Raw genomic sequence first — 25,326 nt, forward strand, 5'->3', positions numbered from 1 at the left:
CACTTCTCTATTCCTCGCTCTCTTAGCCTCAGCAATAAGGGAGAGGGCCTGCCCACGAATCACAGTCTTAAAGGCCTCCCACAGGGACACAGCAGATGAAACCGACCCCTCGTTATCCAGAAAATACGAGTCGAGGGACTTAAGTAAAAGGGTGCGGGTCTCAGGGGAGGTAAGATACCACGGATTAATGGGAGCCACCCTGCCCGCTGCCTCCACCCCAACCTCAAAACGAAGCCAGAGCGGAGAGTGGTCAGAGATACCCCTGGGCAAGTGCACGATCTCACGCACAGCCGGGGACTGAGCCGCAGGCATCAGGAAATAATCCAGCCGAGACAAACTCCCATGGGCCCCGGAGTGAAAGGTGTACTGCAGCTGCGTAGGATGCAAAAGCCTCCAGCAGTCCACTAGGCCGAAGGTATCCAAAAAGCCACCCAACCACTTCTGAGCCGCCGGGGTATCCCTAGGAGGGTGGCGATCATGAATGCCAGAGACTACGGAATTGAAGTCACCAGCCAGAAAGAGAGTACTATCAGGAAGGTCCAACAAGACACGGCCCAAATCTGAAAAGGTGGAAGTCTGCAAGCCGGGGGGCACATAAACAGTTAATAAGGAAAGGGTACGGCCTTCATACCGACCCACAAGGACAGCATACCGCCCCCGGTCATCCTGTATAACATCATCAATAGCCAGGGGGAGGGAAGCCCGAATGAGGATACCCACACCCCTGGAACCCGAGGTGAACCCCGAATGTGCTACGAGGCGATAGCCCCACCTGTTCATTGCATGACAGACATTGCCTATCAAATGAGTCTCCTGCAGGAAAACAACATCAGGAGATAAACGTCGTATACATTTCAACACCACACTGCGTTTGATACGATCACCCAGACCATTAACGTTCCACGAAACAAATCTCAACCCGCTACCCCCCATCCCACCCGACAAAGCCCAAACCCCCCATCAATGAGCACGACCACAAAAAGCAATTCAAATACAGAATAAAGTCGCCTTGAACACAGAACATACAAACAATGAACTTCCCAACCACCCACCCCCCAAATAACAGGAAAACACCCCCCACCCTGCACCCCTGCAAAAAGCTAAAAAGCCACCCCAACCTGCAGTGTGCCTGTCGCCCAAGAACCCCTATTCTACACAAAGACCCCGGAGGAGGAAAGGCTCCGGCCCACCCGCCCCCCGATCAATAATAACGAGAATAAGACCATACATCAAAACACATATGAGGTAGAGGAACATAGGCTTACATCCCTGGAAAAGTCATACAAAACAAGGCATCAGTCAAAAACGAAACGTTTAGCTCTCAACACCACCTTCAGCACCGCCCGGGTGGGCTTCGGACTCAGTCTCAGGAGGTCGATTAGGCAGGGAGTCCAGCCAGTCATTCACAGCCTCTGGCCGATCAAAAAAGAAAGTTCGACCATCATGCTCCACCCGCAGCCTGGTCGGAAAGAGCATTGCGTAACGCATCCCCAAGTCCCTAAGACGTTTCTTGGCACCACGAAATCCCATCCGCTGCTTCTGGACCTGTTGGGAAAAGTCCGGATAAAAGTTCACCGTGGCATTTTCAAAGGCTACTGGGCCCTTCGCCCGCGAGGCCTGCAGGATAGCGTCCCGATCTCTGTAGTGGAAAAGCTTGGCAACAATAGGTCTCGGCGGGGCGCCAGGCTTGCCCTGGCCCCCCGGAACACGATGTGCGCGCTCCACTGCGAAAAATTTACTAAGGCCAGACGGTGAAAGGTGATTCTGGATAAGATCTTCAACCAGGAGATCAACCGAGTGGGGTTCTGGATTCTCCGGCACACCAACCACGCGAACATTACAGCGACGCGCCCTGTTCTCAAAATCCTCCAAGCGCCGGGTCATGAAATCGTTCACCCTGCGGAGAATGCCAATCTCCGTCTGAATATCAGAGACGTCCGTCGTGAGGCTGGAAGATTTGATATCCAACGATTTCACCTTTTCGTTCGTCTTGGAGAGATCGGCTCGAATCAAATTGACCTCAATCGCCACAGTGTCCAGTTTGTGGGCCAAAGTTTCATACTGGTGGCCTATGGATTCCCTCATGCCAGAAATGGCGCCCATGATGTCTTGCAAGGAGGGCTCCGGCGACGCATCTAGTACTTGGTCCGATGCAGTGGGACCGGGCAGGGCAGCTCCGGGGGACCCCTTAGAGTGGGTATAACGATCCATGACATTAGATTGAACCGGACCCCCGCGCAGAGGTGCCTTCGTCTTGCGCGTCTCTCGGTCCCCTCTGCCCGCCATTTTGAAGATGCGTCACAAGCAATGTCACCAGGGTCGACAGGCCGAGTACCAGAAACGGAGGCCCCTGGACCAAAGGACTACAAGAGATGTAGCACCAGGATAGATGCAGCCCACTCCAGAAACAGTGCAGCCAAGGGCCAAACAACCTACGTGGAGAGCGGCCGCAGCTCTGGCCCAGCCCTCTCACCAATGTCCCAGTCCGAGGCAGAAACGAAACCGAAACTTAAGAGGGGGTCCCACACGTCCAATCCCCCTGCCGTTGTTGTTCAACTTCAAGACGGCCACCGAACCTCACCCAGTCCCGGGCGCACTTCGAGGGCGGAGCCCAAAAGTTCAAGTGAACATAATTCAGACACCCAATGTCCAAATTCGTTTATGAAAAGTCCAGGTAGATCAGCCCAACGTCCTCTATATGAATCCTCGCAAAAATCAGGATTAAATCAGGATATTAAGCCGGGAGCGGCGGGGGTCCGGGGAGCGCTGTGCTCACGCGGCCATCTCGGATGCCCGCCAAGCTCCTCCTCCTATAAACTGTTTTTGACAGTTTCTCTGTTTTTATTAATATGTATTTGTCTTTTTAAAATAGTTTTTGTCATTTGACTTTGGAAACATTGACTTAGATAAAGGTAATGAGATGAAAATGTTAACGAAATCACTGTGAATATTGTGACTATTTATGTGGATTTAATGATTTAAAAAAAAAAGAATTTAAAGATATTTTGGTCCTAAACCAATAGCGTTTTTTAAATAACATAATTGAAATTGAAGCATATTATTGTTAATTGTTTATTGTTTTTAATTGTTTGTTGTCCAAGCATTGTTGTTTTAGATCACAGCTATCTGTAATATTAGTCATCTCCTTGTTCCAATAGTAGGAGTTTTGTTTGTGCACATGTAAAGTGCTTATTCCATATGATCCGAACTCTAAGAAGGTTATAATATCTACTCGTATATCCATCACAGCGATAGTTGATCACGTTGAAAAAGGATTATTTTGTTTTGTGTTTTACAGACCCGTCCCTTTTCTAAGCATCAGGCTTCCTCCCTCATTTTTTGTAACAACCACATATAACCACTGCTCACCTGAGCAGCACGGTTTCAGATAGAGAACTATGGCGTTTTCAACAAATGCAATGCAACCATGCAACTGTTATGGTACATCCTGGTGTACAACTTAACTCTGCAGATTGGTGCCAAAAGCTTATGTGGATTTCCACACTGTGGGGCCTGTGTCTAGTGCTTTGGAGGACAGGGACGCTAATATGTGTCCACCTGCCCATGTGCTGCTACTGGACAACTCTGATAAACACTAATTTGTGTGCCCTTACATCAGCATTGTTTTATTGCATGAGAATAGCTCTATGGAACAAAGCCACTTCTATCCCCTCTGATGAGTAATGTTCGACTACAAAACTAGCACGGAGGATGCTAGAGCATGTCACCTAAGGGAACTTTAAGAAGACCCCTTACATGGTGCGCTATTGATCTCTACTCACAGTCCTTAACACCCTGTGATATGGAGAGGAATACATGATGGCTTGGCTCACATTCCCTGTGGGCTTTCAGATCTCAGACACCTCCCCTACATGCCTTGGCAGGCTGGGTGTGTCCTCCAGCTAACTGGCAGAGAATGCCAACTGGCATACCTCAAGCAATTTTCATGAGTATTACTACGATTATTCACCAACTATGTATAGCTTACTCAATGGTTTCTAGGCACCTTGATAGTCTTGCGGCATTGGTAGGACTCCTAGAATCAGCGGTAAAACAGGCAATGTAAATCCATTTTTCTAAGCCTGATGATGCAGTGAGAGTACCTTGTATAATCCCACCCTGGAGGCAATTACAGCTGATGTAATGTTGCCCGTTGCCTTGGAATAGTGAGGTACCATGCCATCTGTTTTCCTTAGAGTGAAGACAAAAGACAAAATGAGGCTAAATTATAAGGATTAAGAAAAGTAAGAGACTTCCGGTAGCACAGAGGGTGGATAGTTTGGTGAAACAAAAAGTAGCACATGAGTACTAAAGACATGGGAAGAAGGAGAAAATGAAAGAAAGGTAAGAGCGAATAAACCTGATTTCAGATAATCTTATGACTTCAAACTGTTAAAGCGGAAAACAGGGATTAAAAGACACAGTTTAGCAGCATCAGGGCTAACCCCTGCCGCTCACTCTCAATGCAATGGATCTTTGCCATTGTTTTAGCGAGGAAGAGCATTTATGCAATACATCAAATAATATTCACAACAGCTATTCAAATTCTTAGTCAATAACGAGAGTTGGTAAATGTTTAACGGATTTTATTAATCAAATCTTTTATTAAATTATTTCTAATGCAAATCACACGTTAAATTCAGATTAATCGCAATGGTCAATATATGAAAGAAATAATGGTCAATAAAATCAATCAATACATTCATTAATGTGCATTATATAAAGGAAAGAATCCCTACTCTAAGAATCGGGGGGAGGGGGGGGGGGATTGGAGTTATCAAGAACCCACAAAAAGTTCCAGTCTGACAAAGAATGAGAAAACCATAAAGCTTTAGCATTTAAAAATCAAAGATCAAAAATAATCAAAGCAAATAACTTCCAGTAAAGACATATTCAAAAAAACTCAGTGGAGCCTCAAAGCAATGCACCATAACGTCTGGGTCTTGGTGAAATGGAAAAGTGTGTGGGATGACCTAGTCTAGGAACATGCACTATTTTACACATTCGATTTCATGAAGCTTTTGCAGTATTTTGCTCTTCTCGTCTGTCAGCCAATCATCATCAGATGCTCACCTCGGAACAGGATCACTCTTCAGCTTCTTAAACCAAATACAATAGTCCTCTGACGGCAATGTTACGTTTGCAACGAAATTATATCAACTACTCTGTTCATGTGAAGGCTGCTTCATTTAGGCTTACTTTCCCATATATGTACAAAGTTTTGTACTTTCTAATAACAATTTTCTTACCAGTAAACTATGTAAAAGTTGAAACGTGTATTAATGAAAAGAAGTGGGTTGGAAAGTCAAATTCACATTTTAAACTGCATTTCAGTGAATTAACTATTCAATAACGTCAAAAATGAGTTATGCGTATCAGTGGTCTTTGTATAAGTAGAAACATTCTTATTAAGTATTCTGAAAACAGGTTCATGGAGTGGTTAATAGTCAAACTTGTTATGTGCATTCATCGTTTTCTTCTATTCAAGCATTATTGCTTTAGTCATTTTGAGGCCTGGTACGTTTGCAACGAAATGATATCAACTACTCTGTTCATGTGAAGGCTGCTTCATTTAGGCTTACTTTCCCATATATGTACAAAGTTTTGTACTTTCTAATAACAATTTTCTTACCAGTAAACTATGTAAAAGTTGAAACGTGTATTAATGAAAAGAAGTGGGTTGGAAAGTCAAATTCACATTTTAAACTGCATTTCAGTGAATTAACTATTCAATAACGTCAAAAATGAGTTACGCGTATCAGTGGTCTTTGTATAAGTAGAAACATTCTTATTAAGTATTCTGAAAACAGGTTCATGGAGTGGTTAATAGTCAAACTTTTTATGTGCATTCATCGTTTTCTTCTATTCAAGCATCATTGCTTTAGTCATTTTGAGGCCTGGTACGATTAACTAGAATAGCTTACAGTTGAATGCATTCTGATCACATCATTTGTATCGAAGTTTGCACATTAATTCTGCATATTTAATTAAAACACGCATTCTTTTCCGGCAAGTTTTAAAATCCCTTTGACAAAACCACCAATCTTATCTTAGTTGCCAGGTATGGGAAATAATCTTAGCAATGTTACCAAGTCAAAGTGAAAGGTCGCCCATGATCTAGTGATCATTACAAGCTGTGCTCAAATGACAATAGGAATGATTGTTTTATGTTTTCATTTTCAGGTAAACTATGACCACTTTACTACTAGTGTTTGTGTGTCTGCGAGTCATCACTGCCACAATATCCGTGGAAGTTTCAGGTACGTAACCTCAGGTCTACTTAGTAGCTGCAGTTCAGAATGTAATTCACTTTATTGTGCCAATAGCTCGTGAAACAAGTGTGGCTGTTCTCATTGTCTAGTAGTGATACGTCACAGAAAGGGGTCCTTCCAAGAGAAACACAATGTAATTTGGTAAATGTTTACTTGTGTACCCAACTCATGGACGTTGACTCACCAAAATCCCAGGGCTAGCGAAAGTGGCAATAAGCATCCTTTGTCCGCCATGACAACAAAAGATTGACCCGATTTCCACCCTTTGCCCCTCGAACGCCTACTGGCTGCTGCAGAGAGGCTCCAGGAATAGACATGAGCAGAATGCATTGAAGCTAAACAGGGCTTTAAAAGCTATGTTTACTTTTTAATGGCGAACCATAATTGACGTCCATGGTCCTACCCAGATGAGATACACCATCTTCAAAGACGCACCTCGCTGGTAATCACAATAAAATTACATGCAAAGAATTTGGCCACCATTCTATGCTCCATTACTCAAACACAATCGTGCCAATGCCTTTTGTTATCTTTCACCCAAGTCTATTTAATGTTTTCATGTTGAAAAGAAACTATCTGTAACTTTGGAGCAAATTCATAAGAGACCTCTCTGGACAGGGTTATCCAAGTATACATAGTTTCAGAACAAAAAATCAGGTAAAATGCGAGTAGCAGAAATGAAATATAGCTAAGTAAAAACAATTTTGTGATAAATTCCTTCACAAACGATGCAACAATCCCTGTATTTCTATTGTAGCTATATTTATTCACTTGTTCATCCAGCCCCACACTCTCATTAGTGTTAAGCTGGAAACAAGCCACTGACCCTGTACCAGTAACTTACACAGAGAAAGGTCAGGCGGGTAGGTGCTATGTAGGATTTGTAATGGAGAGGGTGGAGTTCACCATGAGGCTAGGGCATGTGGAAGGTGGGAAGTTCTCGAGATATCTATTCTTGCCTGTTTAATGCTGAGGCAAGTCGTAGCATAATGATAAAGTTATTTCAAAGCTATTTTGTACTCATCTGTGTGCTTTGTTTCTTTCCATTTCTGCACTGAAATCAACAGACCATGTTAATGGACTGAGTGTGAGCATACCTGAACAGTCTCCGTTGAACACAACCTTGGGAGACTCCCTGACTATTCCTTGCTATTTCATCGACTCCTTGGAAGATGTGACTGTTGCACCCTCAACTCCCCCAGTCACCCCAAGAATCAAATGGAGCAAACACCACGATGGGAAGGAGACTGTCCTCTTGGTGGCCATCGATGGGCAGGTTCGCATCAACAGTGACTACAAAGGTTTGATCTCCATGCCCAACTATCCTCTAATCCCCACGGATGCCACCTTGGAAATTACACGCCTTCGGTCCAGTGATTCCGGAATCTACCGCTGCGAGGTGATACGTGGCATTGAAGACACCCAGGACTCCATAGAGGTCATTGTGAAAGGTAAACATTTGTAGACTTCATTTTGCTTGCCATTCAACCACGTAGACATGTTGCTTTTTCAATTCTAAATTAGCTCCTTCGGTCCGTATGACACTTTAGTGGTTATTCTTTGCATACATTACTTATGTGAGAATTGGAGAAGAAAACCTGGTTGTACTAACTGTTCATGGGGTGTGGGACCCTCCCGGGTGAGTAGTGCGCTATACAAATGGCATGATTGATTGATTGATTGATTGGGACCTTGGAATCTGAGAAGATAGATAAAGAGACAAATAAATAAGGGAAAGAAGAGGTGCAGCAATTAGAGGGAAAGGAACCTTGTGGATTGGAAGTAGAAGGAAGTGGAAGGCGGAAGGCAGTGGAAGAAAAACTCTGAGGTATGACAAGGAGAAGACAAGGAAGACAAGGGAAAGGAGCTCCGACATTTGGTATTTCAGGGCAACGGAGTTCTGGAAAATGGCATATAAAGGAAAGGACATCTGAGGGATTACTTGAAAGGGGAACTCTGGGGTGTGGAAGGAAAGGGAACTCTGGAAGATGCCATGCAAGAGAACAGGGATTCGATCTATTCATGCAGAGAAAAGGAACTCTAAGGGGTGTCATGTAGTGCGAAGGGAACTAGACGAAATGTATTACGGAGCACGAGACTAAGCACCAAATCAGCTGGTGGTAAATTGCGGACCCTCCCTCTTGTGGCCACGTGTGACACTAGGAAGGGGAACACCAGGGGATCATAAGGGGCTCCAGGATACTCAAAGCTCCCTTTTGTGCCAGATTTTCAGTCAGTCAGTATGGGTGCACTCTCGTGTAGACACACAGAAACATCTGCTTTTCCTCTATATCTGTGGTCTCTCTCTTATCCCTAACACGTATCCACAACGGTCAGTGGGAGCTCCTTTATATAATGAGTGAGAACTGCTGCTGTCGCAGTGTGCTTGTGGTCCAGTATGGAACGATTCACGCCTGCATGTCTGTTCCTGCACATAAAAAGGACTTTAGTCCACAGTATAACACTCCAGGCACATTAAGCATGCACTGTGCCATGAGCATTAAGAAGTTGTGGCCTACTTTTAAATTAACCTGCACGAAGTCAGGTGCAAGAGGCATATATAGAGCTTTATAAGAGACAACATAATCATTATAGCTGCTTGTAAGTATTAGGACTGCAATAAGCAGCCATTTTATTGAAAATATTGGTACATAAACTGATCACGTAAACCACAATATAAAATTGGGTCTCATCTTTTGTAATTAAAGCTTTCAGCTATACTGATTTTAGCTAAAAGAAGCACTTGTATTGAATTATCCTGTTGCTAAAATACTGCCTCTGGCTGAGTGATTTCCTAAAAAGAGGAAAGGTTTGTTTTCTGTGCAATTGACTTCGTATTTTGGGTAAGACTACTGGACACTGCAGTGTAGCATTTTATCACAGGAGTGTTGGATGAAAGATTGTTCCTTCCTTATCAAGGGCATGTTGAGTGACATCTTGCCAAAACGGAGAAATTGAACACAATCAATTTCGCAAGGCATTGTTCTCACCTTGTGATGGATTTTACACTCAGTAAGCCCCCGACTCAGACAAAATAAGAGATCAGACTCATTTGAAGACATCTCACCCTTTTGTGATGTTGTGCTTTTCAGGGATCGTTTTCCACTACAGGGCAATCTCCACCCGGTACACCTTGGACTTCATGAAGGCACAGAAAGCATGCATTCAGAACAGTGCTGCTATCGCCACCCCGGAGCAACTGCAAGCCTCCTATGATGATGGCTACAGTCAGTGTGATGCCGGATGGTTGTCTGACCAGACCGTCAGGTAGTGTAAAATAAATGTGCATTATGAATGAATCTGTCAATTGATCATTGGCTCAACTACAGCATGAATAATTGGTTGAATCAATGAAGAAATGGGTGAATCAATGAACAAGTGAATGAGTAAGGGAATGGACGAACGACTAACAAATCCAGCTAAAATTAAAGATACCCCTTAAAGAAACATACATCCTGCCCTATTAACCAACGTGACAATGATCCACAGACAAACTATGTTGTCAGTTTTTATTTCACCAGCAGTATAGCTATCATTGGTGCAGCGTGTGAAGTGGCACCGGACCCTAGGAATGTAAGGGCCCACTTCAGCCCAGTTACCCCTGTCTTTTATTTTCCAAGTGGGGATAGTTCATTTCTTTTCTTGCATTAAGTCTCAGGTCACCCTTGCTATGCCGTTCTATTTATGTAGGGCCTAGTGAAGTGAACAAAGCAGTGTTAGTAATTACAAGTGCATTTGAACGTGATTCACTCGGCCCTGCAATATTTGTATCATTTAACGAAGGTCCTACAATCTAGAAATAAGAAGTGGTCAATCATCAAGCCCACTCAATTGAAAACACTTTGCACTGACATTTTAGAGGATGAGATAAAACTGTTTGGGGTCTTCCTCCAATGCCTTTCTGTGATCCTTCCACAATACCTTAAACCCTCACTCATTAGAAGCGATTTTATGAGTGATGGCCTTTAAAAGCTCGAAAATGAAGTGACAACACAGACAGTTTGTACATCAATAGGCGGACGAATGAGAAAATTATTGTTGTGTACTACTCACTTCTTGAAATGGATGGACACATAGCATTAATTCCACCTTAAGAAAAGTCCCACTGACCACAAACAGTCATTGAATGGTACATTTTTTGTGAATCAAGCCATTGCATTGTTTCCAATCTGAAAGCAACAAACAAAGAAGCAAACCCACACACGTTTGCCCATATGCATTCAAGTGTGGGAAGACCAAACCGGTCCTCCACATAGTACTTGACAATAGTGTGGAACCAAGGTGCAAAGGAATGCCCACATGGTTTTCCAGGTTTAATGTCCAACTAGCTGACATCAAAATACAATGAAGCATAGGGCCCCAATTAATATCCAGATCTACTGTTTTGGTACAGCTGGTTCAATGGGATGCACCTTGTATACCTCCAGTTCCACAAGAAATGTGTGTGCCCCTCATAGGACTAACACCTAACAAGAAGAGGAAACACAGAATCCAAATGTTTTGATAGACCAATGTGATAATCACAGTTGTATGCAATTAAGTTGTTCACTGTATTAGCAGGTCTATTGCAATTAGGAGCTCCTACCTGGAGACGGTTGTTATTTGGTCACCATTAACAAGGGTTTAGTGTCTGTCGTTGTGGATATACTGCGAATATACTGCCTACCGTAATACTACTGCTTTTCCATCACAGGTGTGTGTTCTAAAAGTATCAGTAACCTTTATAAGACCAGTTGATATGCTTTATAATTTGTCTATCAGTTGTCGCTTTTCCCTCCTTTTTTGTTAAGTATGCAAATGAAATTTGAAATAAGTACATTCTCTTGGGAAAAGAACTATTGTTGCTGGTAATTACCTTCAATGCAGCACAGAAATGCCTCCATTCTAAATCGAACATAGAGTATTAGAATAGCATTGATCTAATACCAAAGGGTGACCTTTTCACCAGTAAGGTGATAAATAATAAGTTGACATCATATTTGAATTGTACTGATTTATCCTGTTAGAGCAGTGTTCTTAGTTGTTGTTGCTAGTGTTTTGATACACATTGTCTACCACCATTTCCACAAGCAATGTATATGCCCTTCATAGGATGACACCACAAGCAACAGATGAGGATGAATACCTTCCTCCATTTAACGTGTCCATGTGTGTGCTTCCAATATGTGTTTTAACATATTAAACACAAATCAATAGCCCATAGTCCTTTCAAAACGTTTCCTGGTAAGTGTCAAATTATTTGGTAAATTTCCAATCAAGTCCACAAATCATTGTATGGTGCAGAACACTCTATCTATAGAAGCAAAGTATTGACCTTACACTAACCACATTTCTATCTCGAACCTCTCAGTCCCTCTCTCACCCTTGTTGAGGTCTTGGATCTATTCTGTTGCATTTTTAAGGATCATAGAACTCTGTAGATGAAAAATGCACATTGGATAACATTATTGCATTGCTATCTATGGATCATATGCAAGGATGGATAAATGGAATGACTAGCCGGGATGAAAAATTTAGTGCTTGAAAGACCTTGAACTGAGATATTGAGATAATAGAGGCCTTGGCAGTTATTGAACATTCCACCCTAAAACGTATTTTTAGACAGGTCTGTAGAAAACTCCTCTTCAGCTACTGTTGTAAATGTCTTACAGGTATCCCATGCATCATCCCAGAGAAGGCTGCTATGGTGACAAAGATGAATTTCCTGGTGTCAGAACATATGGAATTCGAGAAACCGACGAAACCTATGATGTTTATTGTTATGTAAAACAAATGCAAGGTGATTTCTTGATATAAAAAACTTCTTTTGGGATACCCCCCTTGGGAAAGAAAACAATATATTTTTCTCGGACAAGCTCAGTTCCTTTTCTATACTACAGGAGAACCTTATATAGAATTGCATACAATGCACATAAAAACGCGATAGGAATCTATGTTTGGTTGTATCACTTATAACTATATGCACAAGGCAAATGGGCAAAGTTTGAAATACTTCGGTGCCACATGATTTAATTGTCCTAACTTTTCTATTTGGAAAAGAAGTAAAATAAAAGTAAACAAAAAAGAAAGCGATAGAGAAGTGCATAAAAAGCAGGTAAGAGTCCGAGTGTGACTGTAAAATCATTAAAAACATTTAAAGAACTTGAACAATAGGGCTCAAGAAAAATATTCCTGCACTACTATAAAAGAAAACATGCTCCATACATGGCTGATTGTGAGACTGTTTTTTTTTAAACATTCGTATTTGCCTCATCCCCGAAGTCCAAAAGGTTCTCCCCCCAATTTTACAATTTATCCCAGATAAGAACACTTAGATTTTCTTAATGCAAATTTCTCAGTCTTTCAAGAGAAGGGACAATATAAAAATCACTGCAGCTTGAGTGACACTACCATCACCATCTATAATGTACATGCTGTACAAAGCACCCATAAGACGCTGCTTTGTGAATGTCAGAATATTTGCACATGTGATATCTCATGGAAATAAAAACTTTTTTTCACTGTGAGGTAATTGTGGTTCCAGTGGAAAATGATGAAAGGGCAGCTACTGGTCCATCACCTCACCTTGGTCCGCAAAGACTCGAAGAGGGTGATGGAATGGCAGATGATGGAAATCGATATCACAGATGCTTCACCCCCAATTTTTGGTCTCCACAGGCCAAAAGTAGGTGAGGAAATGGCAAAAGAATGATGAGTGCTATCTTGGTTTCACCAGCCACCATCTCTCTTCCTTTCAGTGAGTGAGTGCAGATCTACAAAACATAATAGATCTCTTATGTGTTCTGCAGCAACTCTCACAGAGCCACTACCTGCAAGTTGTCTGCTCTCTATTTTCTTTGAGGGAACAGAGTGCACGGCCTTCTGGAAAGGAATATGAAGGGAGGGATGGAAAGAGTTGCAGGGAGTGGTAAGGCAGGTGGAGGTCTTGAAGTGGCAGGGCATCACTTTATTGGTGCTTCAGAAGGGAAGGGAAGAAGTGGGAAAATAAAGGTGTCAAGACATCAACCATGATTCATACTTTCCAATGGCAGAGGTGCCTGTCATAGTAAGCCGAGATAACAAAGACATATATCGTATGCTGCCCCCTTGACTCCTCCATACCTGCACAGCTTGTCTACAAGATCATTTTATAGGGTGTATTCAAGGTGAAGCTATGCTCACAATATATTTGTAGAAAAAACAGCTATCAGTGATGGAGGTTGTTTTCACCTCATGGTTCTAAGTAACATCATTGACAACCCAAAAGTCACCCGCTCCATCTATGATGCCTCTTTGACCCCTTCAGTCGGAAACAACCATATTATTGGTAGCTAATGATTCATAGTTCTCTATACACTTTCCACATAACATTTAACGCTCTGCTTAACATTGATGCCAACCGCTCTTAGCTATGGCTCTGAAGTGACAAATTCAGGCAATCCTTCCTAAAGAACAAGGAAGATGAACCTTGTGTGCTGTATGCGTTTTAATTAGCAAAATAAATAGGAACATTAACAGGCGGGACACAGCTCGTGACTGGCAAGAGTATGCCCAAATATGGGCTCCAAACACACTCTGCCAGCAGGTCTCAAAATGCATTTCATGCATGAGGATCAGTAAGGACCCAAGCATGCTTGAAGTGCTTGTGTTTTCATTCAGAATGAAATTGGTGTCGATGTTTCTGATGGACTGTCCACTTTGGAGAGCTGTAAAGGCTAATTTCTACATGGTTGGTCACTATCAATAAATAAACAGAAGAGCTAAAAAGCATCAGGATAAAATACTACCCAGAATAATGCCTCCTGGTAAGGGTGATTCAAGTACTACCCTTGAACACTTAAAATAAATTCCTGTCTCATCCAATACTTATGTGACATTTGTTATGCTTCTAAACTGTTAAAGGAACTCTAAAGTCTAAAATGCCTGTATTTTCCATTCCTACTATAAAAATGCCTTACTAAATCTAGGGCCAGATGTAGGTCGGTCGGTAACGGCCGAAAATCTGTATTTTCGGCCGTTACCGACCGGTATTGCAGAAATGGTATGTAGGGCACTGAATTTTACAGAATCGTTAAATTTACCGATCGGTAAATTTACCGATTCTGTAAAATTCCGAATCGGTATTTTTACCGTTTCGGTAAATTTGATATGTAGGTGGGACTCTTCTGAGTCCCACAAGCCTTACCGAATCGTTATTTTACCATCAAATCCATTTTGATGGTAAAATACCGATTCCGGTGTGCATGCACATGTGTGCATGCACACCTATGCCATATGACAGGCAGACCTGCCCTTAGGGCAGGTATGCCTGCCACATGGCACCCGAGCCTCTTTTGGGGGGGCCAGAGGGTGTCAAAGTGACACCCCCTGCACCCTTGTGTAATTCGGTATTTACCGATTCGGTAAATACCGATTCGGTAATGCCCATTCATTCCTATGGGCTTCAAAGCCCATAGGAATGAATGGGCATTACCGATCGGTATTTACCAAATCAGTAAATACCGATTTTTCTCCGATTCGGTATTCCAGCACATCTGGAATACCTACATACCCACCCCTCTGATTTACCGATTCATAATTACCGAATCGGTAAAATTCGGTAATTATGAATCGGTAAATCAATCCTACCTACATCGGGCCCCTAGTTTCTAATATCGCGTGTTTATGTATTGAATTGCTAATATCGTTCTACCCAAACGTTAAAGAAAAATATATCATAAAGCATAAGCTTCTATGCTTACAAAGCCCACTAAGAATTACAGACGTTAAAGGTAGACAGGTCCTATCAGGCACACCCAGTCGATCCCTTTCCCTATCAGTCCTTGACAAGTCTACCAGAATGAATTTACTGCTTGTACATCTCTCCCATGCACGGTAGCGCCCTCTTCCAGAAGTTCCCAGACTTTTTCCACGAAACAATATGTTTTATATGACTTCTGAGACTAGGTAGAATTATTTATTGAGACATCTAATCTTCCAAGCACCTTTCCCAGGTAAATGCTTTCTTCATCTGCTCCGTCTATTGTGTTAAATTAAATATTGTTTTTAAATGCTATGTAACAGTCATATTGGTTCATTCTAAGTGGCAGGCGTTTTATAAATGTGGGATTTGCCATTACATATATTTAGGGACGACTAAGCCTTCAACTGGCATTATTGGTAGCAAATGTTTAGTTGATGAAGCAAGGATGTTAAACTGTTGGTGCAGGAGAGCAAGGCCAGAATATTTAGAAGCAAACTGAAGAGACAGAAAATATTCAAGCAAACAGTGCATTGGGAACCCAGCGCACAGATTTTAACTTGCAAGAACAGCCACAACAAGTATGAAATGTTAATGAGGGCATTATTAGCAGACTTTCTAATTATTGTTACGCATTTTATGTAAAAAGAAAGTTTGGAACAGCGTCATTATCACAGATAATTAATGTAATTTACACATTGTAAACATTTTCTTTTATGGAGCCCTTATGTCAATTGTGGTTAAAATCACTTATAGTTTATCTCAATTATTTTGTTTTATTGTTCTTACCTTAAGGATCACTGCCATAAGACTGTTTTACGCTACAAGTAACAGCAACAAACTGCTGATCAAAACATATCAAACAGAAAGAAGACACGTCTGTTTTTCTAAAGCATGTTATTTGTATGATTGATTTGTAGGTGAAGTGTTTTATGCCACATCTCCCAACAAGTTCACCTTCAAAGAGGCAGAAGAACAATGCCAGAAGCTGGGAGCTCAGATGGCCACGACCGGGCAGCTGTATATGGCCTGGAAGGGTGGTATGGATGTGTGCAGTGCTGGCTGGCTGGCGGATCGCAGTGTAAGATATCCAATTGTCAAACCACGCCCCACCTGTGGTGGAAACTTAGTTGGTGTGAGAACCGTTTACCTTCACCCCAACCAGACTGGCTATCCCGACCCTGAATCCCGCTATGATGCCATCTGCTACAAAGGTGGGTACAGTTCTGTTTACAGAGTCTTATAATTCTATTTCCCTGTCTCCCAACAGTTATCCGTCCTAAAATAGAGCTTTTGATAACGGCAGTGATTACTAACTTGATTGTCAATATGTACTGCCAGCTTGGCCGCAACGGCTGGATTGTATCAGTGAAGGATCTTCGAGTCTAGTAAATGAGAGGATGCTGGAGGAGATATTTCACTCATGTTTCGATTCTTGGATGATTCTCCTGCAAATGAAAGCAGAAGATTTTACAATGCTCTATTTAAAAAAATGCTATTGAAATTCCAGATCTTACAATGCTCTATTTAAAAAAACTACTGAAATTCAACAGTTATTTTTGAATAACTGTTTCACGCTATGCACAGTGTTGTCAATGTTGTCAGTTTGGTTGACTTTGATAATGTTATCAATAATGTTGTGGAACATGTCATGAGTGTTTTAATATGTGAGGTCAATAAGCAGTGCATGGTTAGGGCATGAGGCATAAGGGCAGATGTATCAAGATTCCATTTTGCGATTCCTAAATAGCAATTTTTAAGGAATCGCTATTTAGAAATAGCAAAATGGAATGTATGAATAAAATCGCTATTTTTTTTGCGATTCCTTACACTTCCTTATTTGCGAAATCGCATTTTGCGAATTCGCAAATAAGGAATAATTTCCCATGCATTCCTATGGGCCAGAAGGCCCATAGGAATGATTTTGAACTAATTCTCAAATTGCGAATTCGCAATTTGCTAATCGCAATTTGAGAATTATTTCAAGGGTGCAGGGGTGTCTGAAAGACACCCTGCTGCACCCCGGAAATGTACATATGTGTGCATATGGCGCACATACATGCCGCATGGGCATGTGTGCGCGTCACATGCCACCTTAAAAAAAATGCAAAATTGTGCATTTGTTGAGGACTTCGCAAATTACCATCAACTACAAGTTGGTGGTAATTTGCGATTCTTTAACTAAAATTCGCAAAAGAAAAATGCTTCATACATAGCATTTAAGGAATCGCAAAATTTGCGATTCCTAAAATGCTATGGCAAATTAAGAATTCGCAAATCTTTGCGATTTCTTAATTTGCGTATTTTTGATACATTCAAAATCATGCAAAATGACCATTTGCGAGTCGCAAAGACCCAAATTTTGCGAATTTCGGCCTTTGCGAGTCGCAAAACGGTTAATACATCTGCCCCATAGTTACTTTAAATAACTATAACTGTTGAATTTCAGGGTTACTTTTAAGTTTAAAACGTTAAGTTTAAACTGACATTTTCACCTAACTGTAATATCACTTTTCAGAGTTTTTTTTTAAAGCATGTGATATTATTACCATACCTAACTATAAAGTCACGTTAACCTTTGTTTTTGTCAGCGAATTTCTAGGGTTTTTTAAAACATAAAATTATCTTTTATTAGTATACGTAGGGCCAACCCCTCACTGCACACTGCCATTGGCGGCCAGGGCATGTGTCCAACCCCTCGCATGAAGCCAAACGCCTGCTGCGCAGGGCCAAAGGCCTTCACTTATTTTTGGCAACTCACAGCAGACACTCAGGCCCTGCCCCCTTTAAATAAAAAAAAAGATCTTACAAGACTCTTGTGAGAGGCAGAAAAGCCTCAGTACTCTTGTGGGACTCTCGCAGGAGTCCAGGTGGCTGCTCTGGCTCCCACGGGATCACAGAATCCAAAAAACATAGATTTCATAAAAAATTTGGTCCCACAAGGGAAGGTATAGGGGACCTCCTCACAAGCTCCAAGGGGTCAGGGTGCCCCGACCCTGCCCCCTCATACCTTATTTTTTTCTAATTTTCAGGACACAGGGAACAAATCTATGTGTCCTGAAATGGGGATGGCAGCATTTCTGTTCATGTTGCGGCCAGTCTATCAGAGCAGAAGCTCCAACAGGAGGATGAAGGATCCTTTTGCTTCCATGGGAATCATGCAGCTGATGGGGGAAATGCAGAGTAGAGTGGAATGTCCTACAGTCTAATAGCAAAGAATGTAATAGGGTAGAAAGGAGTTGAGTGGCACTGAATGGAGTGTTGTACAGTGTAATAGCGTACAGCGGATTTTATTAGAGTGGAGTGGCATATAGCGGAGTGGAGCTGCGGATAGTGAAAAGGCATACAGCATAGGAGCATACAGTGGAGTGACTTAAACTGGAGTGTCATAAAATGAAGTGGCGTAGATTGTAATAGCGTACAATGCAATGGTGTACAGTGGAGTAGCATGGAAATGATTGGGTAGAGTCGGGTGGCGTACATTCTTATAGTGTAGAGTGGAGTGACATAGAGTGGAGTGGTGTTGAGTGGAATATTGTAGATCAAACTAGCATAGAATGGAGTGAGGTGCAGTGCAGTAGCATAAAGTAAAATAGCATAGCGTGGAGAGGCATAGGGTGTGCGACACAGTGGTGTAGTGCACACTGGAGAGAGATAGTGTGGAATGGCACAGAGTGGAGTGACATAGAGTGGAATAGCATAGCGTGGATCGGCATACAGTGGAGTAGCGTGCAGTGGAGTGGTGAAGAGTGGGCTGGGGTAGAATGGAATGATTTACAAAGTAGCGCTATACAGTGAAATAACACCACTTGAGCATTTTACAGTGGAGTGGCATAGAGCGGTGTGACACAGAGTGGAATAGTGTATAGTGTATTGGCATATAGTGGACTAATGTGCAGTGCAGCAGTGTAGAGTGGAGTGAGGTATAGTGTAATGGCATACAGTGGAGTAGCACATAGTGGAGTGGCTTACAGTGTAGTGGCATGAAGTGGAGTGTTTTAGAGTGGAATATCATAGAGTGGAGTTTTGTAAAGTGGAGTGGCATGCAGTGGAATGGCATAGAGTGGAGTGGTATCTCGTGGCGTGAGATAAAGTAGAGTAGCGTACAGAGTAGAGTGGAATACCATTGAGTGTTACTGGCATACAGTGTAGTGATGTAGAGTAGAGTGGCATATAGTGGAACAGCGCAGAGTAGAGTGGAATGTTGTACAGTGGAATAGCACAGAGTGTAATGGGGTAGAGGGGAGTGGAGTGAAGAGAAATGGATTGATGTACAGTGTAATGGCGTAGAGTGGATTATCTTGGAGTGGAGTGGCAGTTAGAGGAGAGGAGTTGCATACAGTGAAGGGGCATAAAGCGTAGGAGCATACAGTGGAGTAGCATACACCGGAGTGTTGTAAAATGAAGTGGCATACAGTGTACTAGCGTACAATGTAGTGGTGTACAGGGGAGTGGCATAGAGAGGAGCGGGGTAGAGCGGGGTGCCGTATATTCTTATAGTGTGGAATGGAGTGGCATAGAGTGGAGTGGCATAGTGTGGTAATTGAAATAAACATAGCGTGAAAGAGTGTGAATGAATTTAGATGTAATGTGGCATGGACATACATTATTAGGTGTAAATGGTCATCTTTGGTAGTATGTGTGAATAGTGTAAGTAGTGTTAAAGTTATAAGTTTTAAAATAGTTATATATTGAGGCGTGGAATACCATCGTAAGTTTGTGTTATACCGTGGTACATGTGAATGATAAGGCAGTAGGTGTTTGGCTAATGGCTGTGTTTATAAACGTAAAAGACAGCCATGTCATTTTCAGCACAGTTTGGCTGCATTGTGCTTTTCTCTGCGTTCTGGGTTAGAGTCCTAGATATAGGTAAATAGTAGGTTTTATTGTTGTTTCCTACCTATTACCACTTTACTGAAGTGGTAATAAGTAGAGAAAAGTATTTATAATTTTTATATACTTTTACAGTTTAGGAAGAATTGCACATTTTTTATAAATGATTAATTAGCGCAGTCATTTATTGATTTTACTGTGGTAATCTGTGGGCTTTTCTGTGTAGATTTAAATATGTTTAAAAAAAACACTATAGTACACTATCTTTGTGAAAGATAGTGTAGTACAGTATATTTAAAAAAAATAAACATGTTTAATTTTTTTAAGCTTATTTTAAGTACTGCGGTACTCCTGAGGAAGTACTAGACTATTTTTTAAGTATATATAAACTTACATTTAATTTTCCTTACCTATTACCACCTTAAAAAGTGGTAATAGGTAGGGAAAAGAATCAAACCTTATGCTTACCTATATCTGAGGGCATAACGCAGAACACAGCCAAAGTGTCGCTAAAACCAACATGGCTTCATGAAATTCCATGAAACTAGATATCAGTAAGCTAAAATATCTGACAAATTAAAAAATACTTACCATTCTTACCTGTGGTACCCAAAAGGATAATTTGTCACCATAATGTCTACTCATGCAAATTTCATGTAAATCTGTCAGTTTTCGCACAACGCAAGATAGAAAAATCGAAGGAAAATGCAGTCAACACTGTGTAGTTATAATTAAGACCTAATTACCATAGGAAGATAGCTTTTTGGTTCCTTAATAACATTGCTACCATTTGATAAAGCTTCACAATACTTTCTAAAAGAAAAGGTAATTCACCTCAACTCCTTTCGGGGTAGTCCGTTGAGCAGAGGCCGAGTAAAATGGGGGGTTCCAAAACACCATTTTCCCATGTAATTTTCAATAGGAAAACTGAACTGTAACGCAGCAAAAATGCTGACTGGGATTGCACCAAATTTGGCAGAAAGCTAAATACTAGTCCAGAAAATATGCATTTAGTGATTTGGTGTAAACGCGTCCAGTATGTTTTGTGAAATTAAGGTTCAAAAAGTGGATGGTTGGGAATGCGGGAGATTCACAAACGTCTTGTGATAACTTTACTTCAAATAATTTAGACATCTGATTGGCCGAGGATGAATTTTTCCCCATCAGCTGCCTGGTTCCACTACAAGCCAGTCTACTCCACCACTGTATGCCAGTAACACTCAACGCTATTCCACTCTACACTGTACACTACTCCACTGTATGCCACTCCACTAGACACTACTCCACTCTATGCTCTTCCACTGTATGCCACTCCACTCTTTGCTATTCCACTGTACGCAACTCCACTCAGTGGTATTCCACTCTACAAGCTCTACTGTATGCCACTACACTGCAAGCCACTCCACTCTGTCCTACTCATCTGTATGCCATTGCTCTATACCTCAATCCACTCTACACTGCTGCACTGCACATTACTCCACTGTATGCCAATGCACTCTACACTATTCCACTCTATGTCATTCCACTCTATGCCACTCAACTCTAACCCTCTCCGTTGTGCACTACTCCACTGAATGACACACCTTTTTGTGTTACTTCAGTCTATGCCACTCCACTCTATGTTTTTTCACTGTATGCCGCTACATTGAGCCTGCAACATCTTCACAGAACCAAAGGTTTTCATGGAAAAGGAAAGGGTTCCGACGTCTTTTTGACAACCTGCACCCAGCCGCCCTAGTGCCGCAGGGGTGCAGCTCCTGTGCTCGTTGCTGGCTGACTTTGGTCACGCCCCCACTGCACCCAGCCACTCTAGTGCCGCTGGTGGTGAAACTCGAGTGCCCAAGACAATGGGAAATTTGGTCCTAACCCCCAAAACTTCAATTCGTAAATTGTGAACTTACCTGAGAAATCGCTAACACTTTTTCACCCATAGGAACCCATGCTGAACTGATGTTTGTATGGAGAAAAGAAAACTAAACTGCAAAGCATAAAAAGTTTTACTTACCGTATATTTTAAGAACCTTAGGTATGATATCTAGGCATACCACCCCAAGTACGTCAATGCTGCCAGACCTTCACCACCCTCCGCACCCCCACGGTCACCACCCTCACATCGGACGCCAGCACCACCAAAGCCCTGAAGTGATTCCTCCTCAATGTGTGCTACCTGCACAGACATGCCATAGAGATCTGGGACCTCCTCGACACCCTCTCACCAGACGTTGCCTTCTTCACAGAAACCTGGACCAACGCCCCCTCCGTCCTGACATCACCACCACCATTCCTGGTGGATACAAGATCCAGAGGAAGGACCGCCCCACCTGCCCAGGAGGAGGACTCGCCATCACCCAGAAGAGCTCCCTCTGACTCTCCAACTCCACCACAAGCGACTCCTTCTCCACTACCGAACACCTTCACTTCCAAGTCCAGACCAGTCCTAGAACCACACTTTGCAGCAACCTTCGCCTTCCGACCCACCGAACCTCACACCTCATTCACCAAACACCATCGCTGACCTCATTGCACCTCACGCCATCGCTCCATGTACTACATTTTCATCGTAGACCTGAACTTGCACCTTGACAGCCCAAGCGACCCCAACTCTGCCACCCTACTGGACAACCTTGCCAACATCACACTGAAACAGCTCGCCACCACCCCTACCCACAATGCAGGACACACCCTCAACCCCATCTTAGCCGGTGGGAACAACATCAGTTTCAGCCACACCACTCAGCCCCATGGACAGACCACCAATGTACACTTCCTCGTCAATGAACCAACTCCGCCCAAACCTGCACCCCACCCTCCTCGAAGAAACTAGAGTAAAGTCACCGAGGAGCAGCTCAACTCCACCCTCAACTGCGATGCCCCCATCACCTCGACCGACGCCAACCTCGCAGCAAAGAACTCCACAGATGGATCACCAAATGCGCCGACGAGCTCGCACCCCTGTGCAACCCCGACAGACAGCGCCCCAGGAAGGCCGCCTGGTTCACCACTGACCTCCAAGAATCCAGATGCACCTACAGATGTCTTGCGAAAAACTAGAGAAACAGCAAAACCTTAGAAGTTTGCACCACCTACAAGAACGCCATGACGGAATACGATCAACACATCAGATCCACCAAAAGAACCTTCATCCAGAACAAGACCCTCGCCAACGCCAGCAACTCCAAGAAACTCTTCAGCGTCATCCAGGAATTCACCAAACACCCAGCAAAACCACAGACATCACCCCCTCCCAGGATCTCTGCAACAAGCTTGGCACCTACATCCATCTGAAAATCAAGGGCATCTATGACAGCTTCAACGACCAGACTTCTGATTCTGAAACTGGTACAAAACGCTGCGGCCAGACTGCTTTGCAAAATTCCCAGATATGCCAGGATCACTAAACATCTTAGGGACCTGCACTGGCTCAGGGTCGAAAACCGGATCCGCTTCAAAACTCTGACCTATTTGTTTAAAATCAAAGCTGGGACTGCTCCCAAGTATCTTCAAGATCTTGCCAAGCCTTACCTTCCTAATCGCAATCTTCGTTCAGTCACATCAGCGAACTTTGCGGTACCCAGGTACAAACGGGTTAGAATGGGAGGAAGATCCTTTTCATATTTGGGTCCAACTCTTTGGAACACTCTGCCCATTCAAATACGCAAAGAAGAAAACTATAGGAGCTTCAGGAAAAGTGTAAAAACCTGGTTGTTCGACAAATAACTGCTTTCGGATCTGTTCTCTCTTTAGTTGTACCCTGTGTTCTTGCTTATTCGGCGCCGGGAAACCCTTTGTGGGTAGCTGTGCGCTTTATAAAGGCTATAAAATAAATAAATAAATAAATAAACCACTTACTCCTCCAGCAACACCATCCAGCCCACCATCTCCTCCTGGACCCCAGTCACCACCAAAGACACTGCATCAACCATGAAAGCATCCACTCAGGAGCCCCTAGAGACGCCATTGATCCGGAACTTTGACGCACCATCAACACCACCTTTGAAACCGGCGTCTTTCCAGATGACTGGAAACTCGCAGAAGTCAGACTCCTACTCAAGAAGCCATCAGCAGATCTCATGGACCTCAAGAACTACCGACCCATCTCCCTCCTCCCCTTTGCATCCAAAGTCACAGAGAAGACCATCAATGCCCAACTCACAAAATTCATTGAAGAGAACTCCATTCTCAATCACTCCCAATCCTGATTCCACAGCAACCACAGCAGCGAGACCGTTCTACTCACCTCCACAGGCAACATATGCATCCTCCTCGACCAAGGACACACCGCGGCCCTGATCCTACTCAACCTCTCTCCAGCATTCAACACCGTCTCCGACCGCACACTCACCACAGACTCAATGACACCGGCATATAGGGAACCACTTCAACTTGCTCAGCTCCTTCCTCAAACTGCAGAACCCAAAGAATCAGACTGCCCATCTTCCTCTCCGAACCCATGGAAATCAACTGTGGAGTACCCCAAGGATTGTCACTCAGCCACACTCTCTTCAACATCTAGCTGACCCCCCTCACCACCATCATGAGAGGGCACGGACTCAGTATAGTATCAAACGACACCCAGCTCATTCTTTCCCTCACCAAGGACTCCATCATCACCAGACTCAACTTCCAGGAAGGAATGAAGAACGTCGCATCCTGGATGAGCAGCAACTGCCTGAAGCTCAACTTGGAGAAGACAGAGATCCTTGTCCTCAGACCCTCACCCTCTGGATGGGACAGCACCTGGTGGCTCAGCGCCCTCGGCAGCCCCCCACCCCTACAGGCCATACCTGAAACCTCAGCATCTTACTCGACTCCTCCCTCTCCATGACCCAACAGGTCAATGTCATCACCTCCACCTGCTTCAACACCCTCCACATCCTCCAAAAGACCTTCATATGGATTCCCACGAATCAAGGAAGACCATCACCCACGCTTTTATAACCAGCATACTGGAGTATGGAAACGCCCTCTATGCCGGGATCAACAAGTCTCCGCTCCGCAAACTCTAGACCATACAAAGCACCGCATCCAGACTTGTCCTGGGCATCCCTCAACACAAACACATCATCCAACACCTGCATAACCTTTGAGAAGAGAGTGACCTTCAAGACACTCACCCTTGCCTACAAATGTCTCCACAACACCGGTCCCCAATATCCCAATGATAGAATCTCCTTCCACATGCCCAGGAGAAACCTACGATCCACCGACCTTGCCTTCGCCGAATCCCCGCTCATCCGCAGAGCAAGAACAGGTGGAAGAACCTTCTCCTACATTGCAGCCAAGACCTGGAAGGAGCTCCCTATCAACATCAGATGCACCTCCACCTTGCACATCTTCAGGAAAACCCTCATGGCCAGGCTCTTTGACTGACCGGAGCTGCCCCTCCCCGTAAACCCCAGTGCTTAGAGACCCTCACAGGTGAATAGCGCTCTTTAAAAATTCCTTAATTGATTGATACTCAAAGTAATCTAAAAGTAACTAACAAATATTCTAAAACCAATT

The 25,326-nt window shown here is 43.2% G+C and overlaps 1 protein-coding gene across 2 annotated transcripts in view; it reads left to right on the forward strand.

Annotated features, from left to right (window-relative positions):
* The window catches only part of ACAN (aggrecan), a 239,099-nt gene that overhangs the window by 112,098 nt on the left and 101,675 nt on the right, over window positions 1–25,326 (forward strand). For both annotated transcript variants that reach the window (XM_078683188.1, XM_078683189.1), the window contains exons 2-6: window positions 6,184–6,260; window positions 7,340–7,723; window positions 9,365–9,539; window positions 11,924–12,051; window positions 15,912–16,205. In XM_078683188.1, coding sequence (XP_078539314.1) covers window positions 6,191–6,260; window positions 7,340–7,723; window positions 9,365–9,539; window positions 11,924–12,051; window positions 15,912–16,205 — 1,051 coding nt within the window. In that variant the 5' untranslated portion in view covers window positions 6,184–6,190. The remainder of the gene's footprint in view (window positions 1–6,183; window positions 6,261–7,339; window positions 7,724–9,364; window positions 9,540–11,923; window positions 12,052–15,911; window positions 16,206–25,326) is intronic.

Source organism: Lissotriton helveticus, chromosome 3_1 (assembly GCF_964261635.1).
Source record: "Lissotriton helveticus chromosome 3_1, aLisHel1.1, whole genome shotgun sequence".
NCBI classification, from domain to species: domain Eukaryota; kingdom Metazoa; phylum Chordata; class Amphibia; order Caudata; family Salamandridae; genus Lissotriton; species Lissotriton helveticus.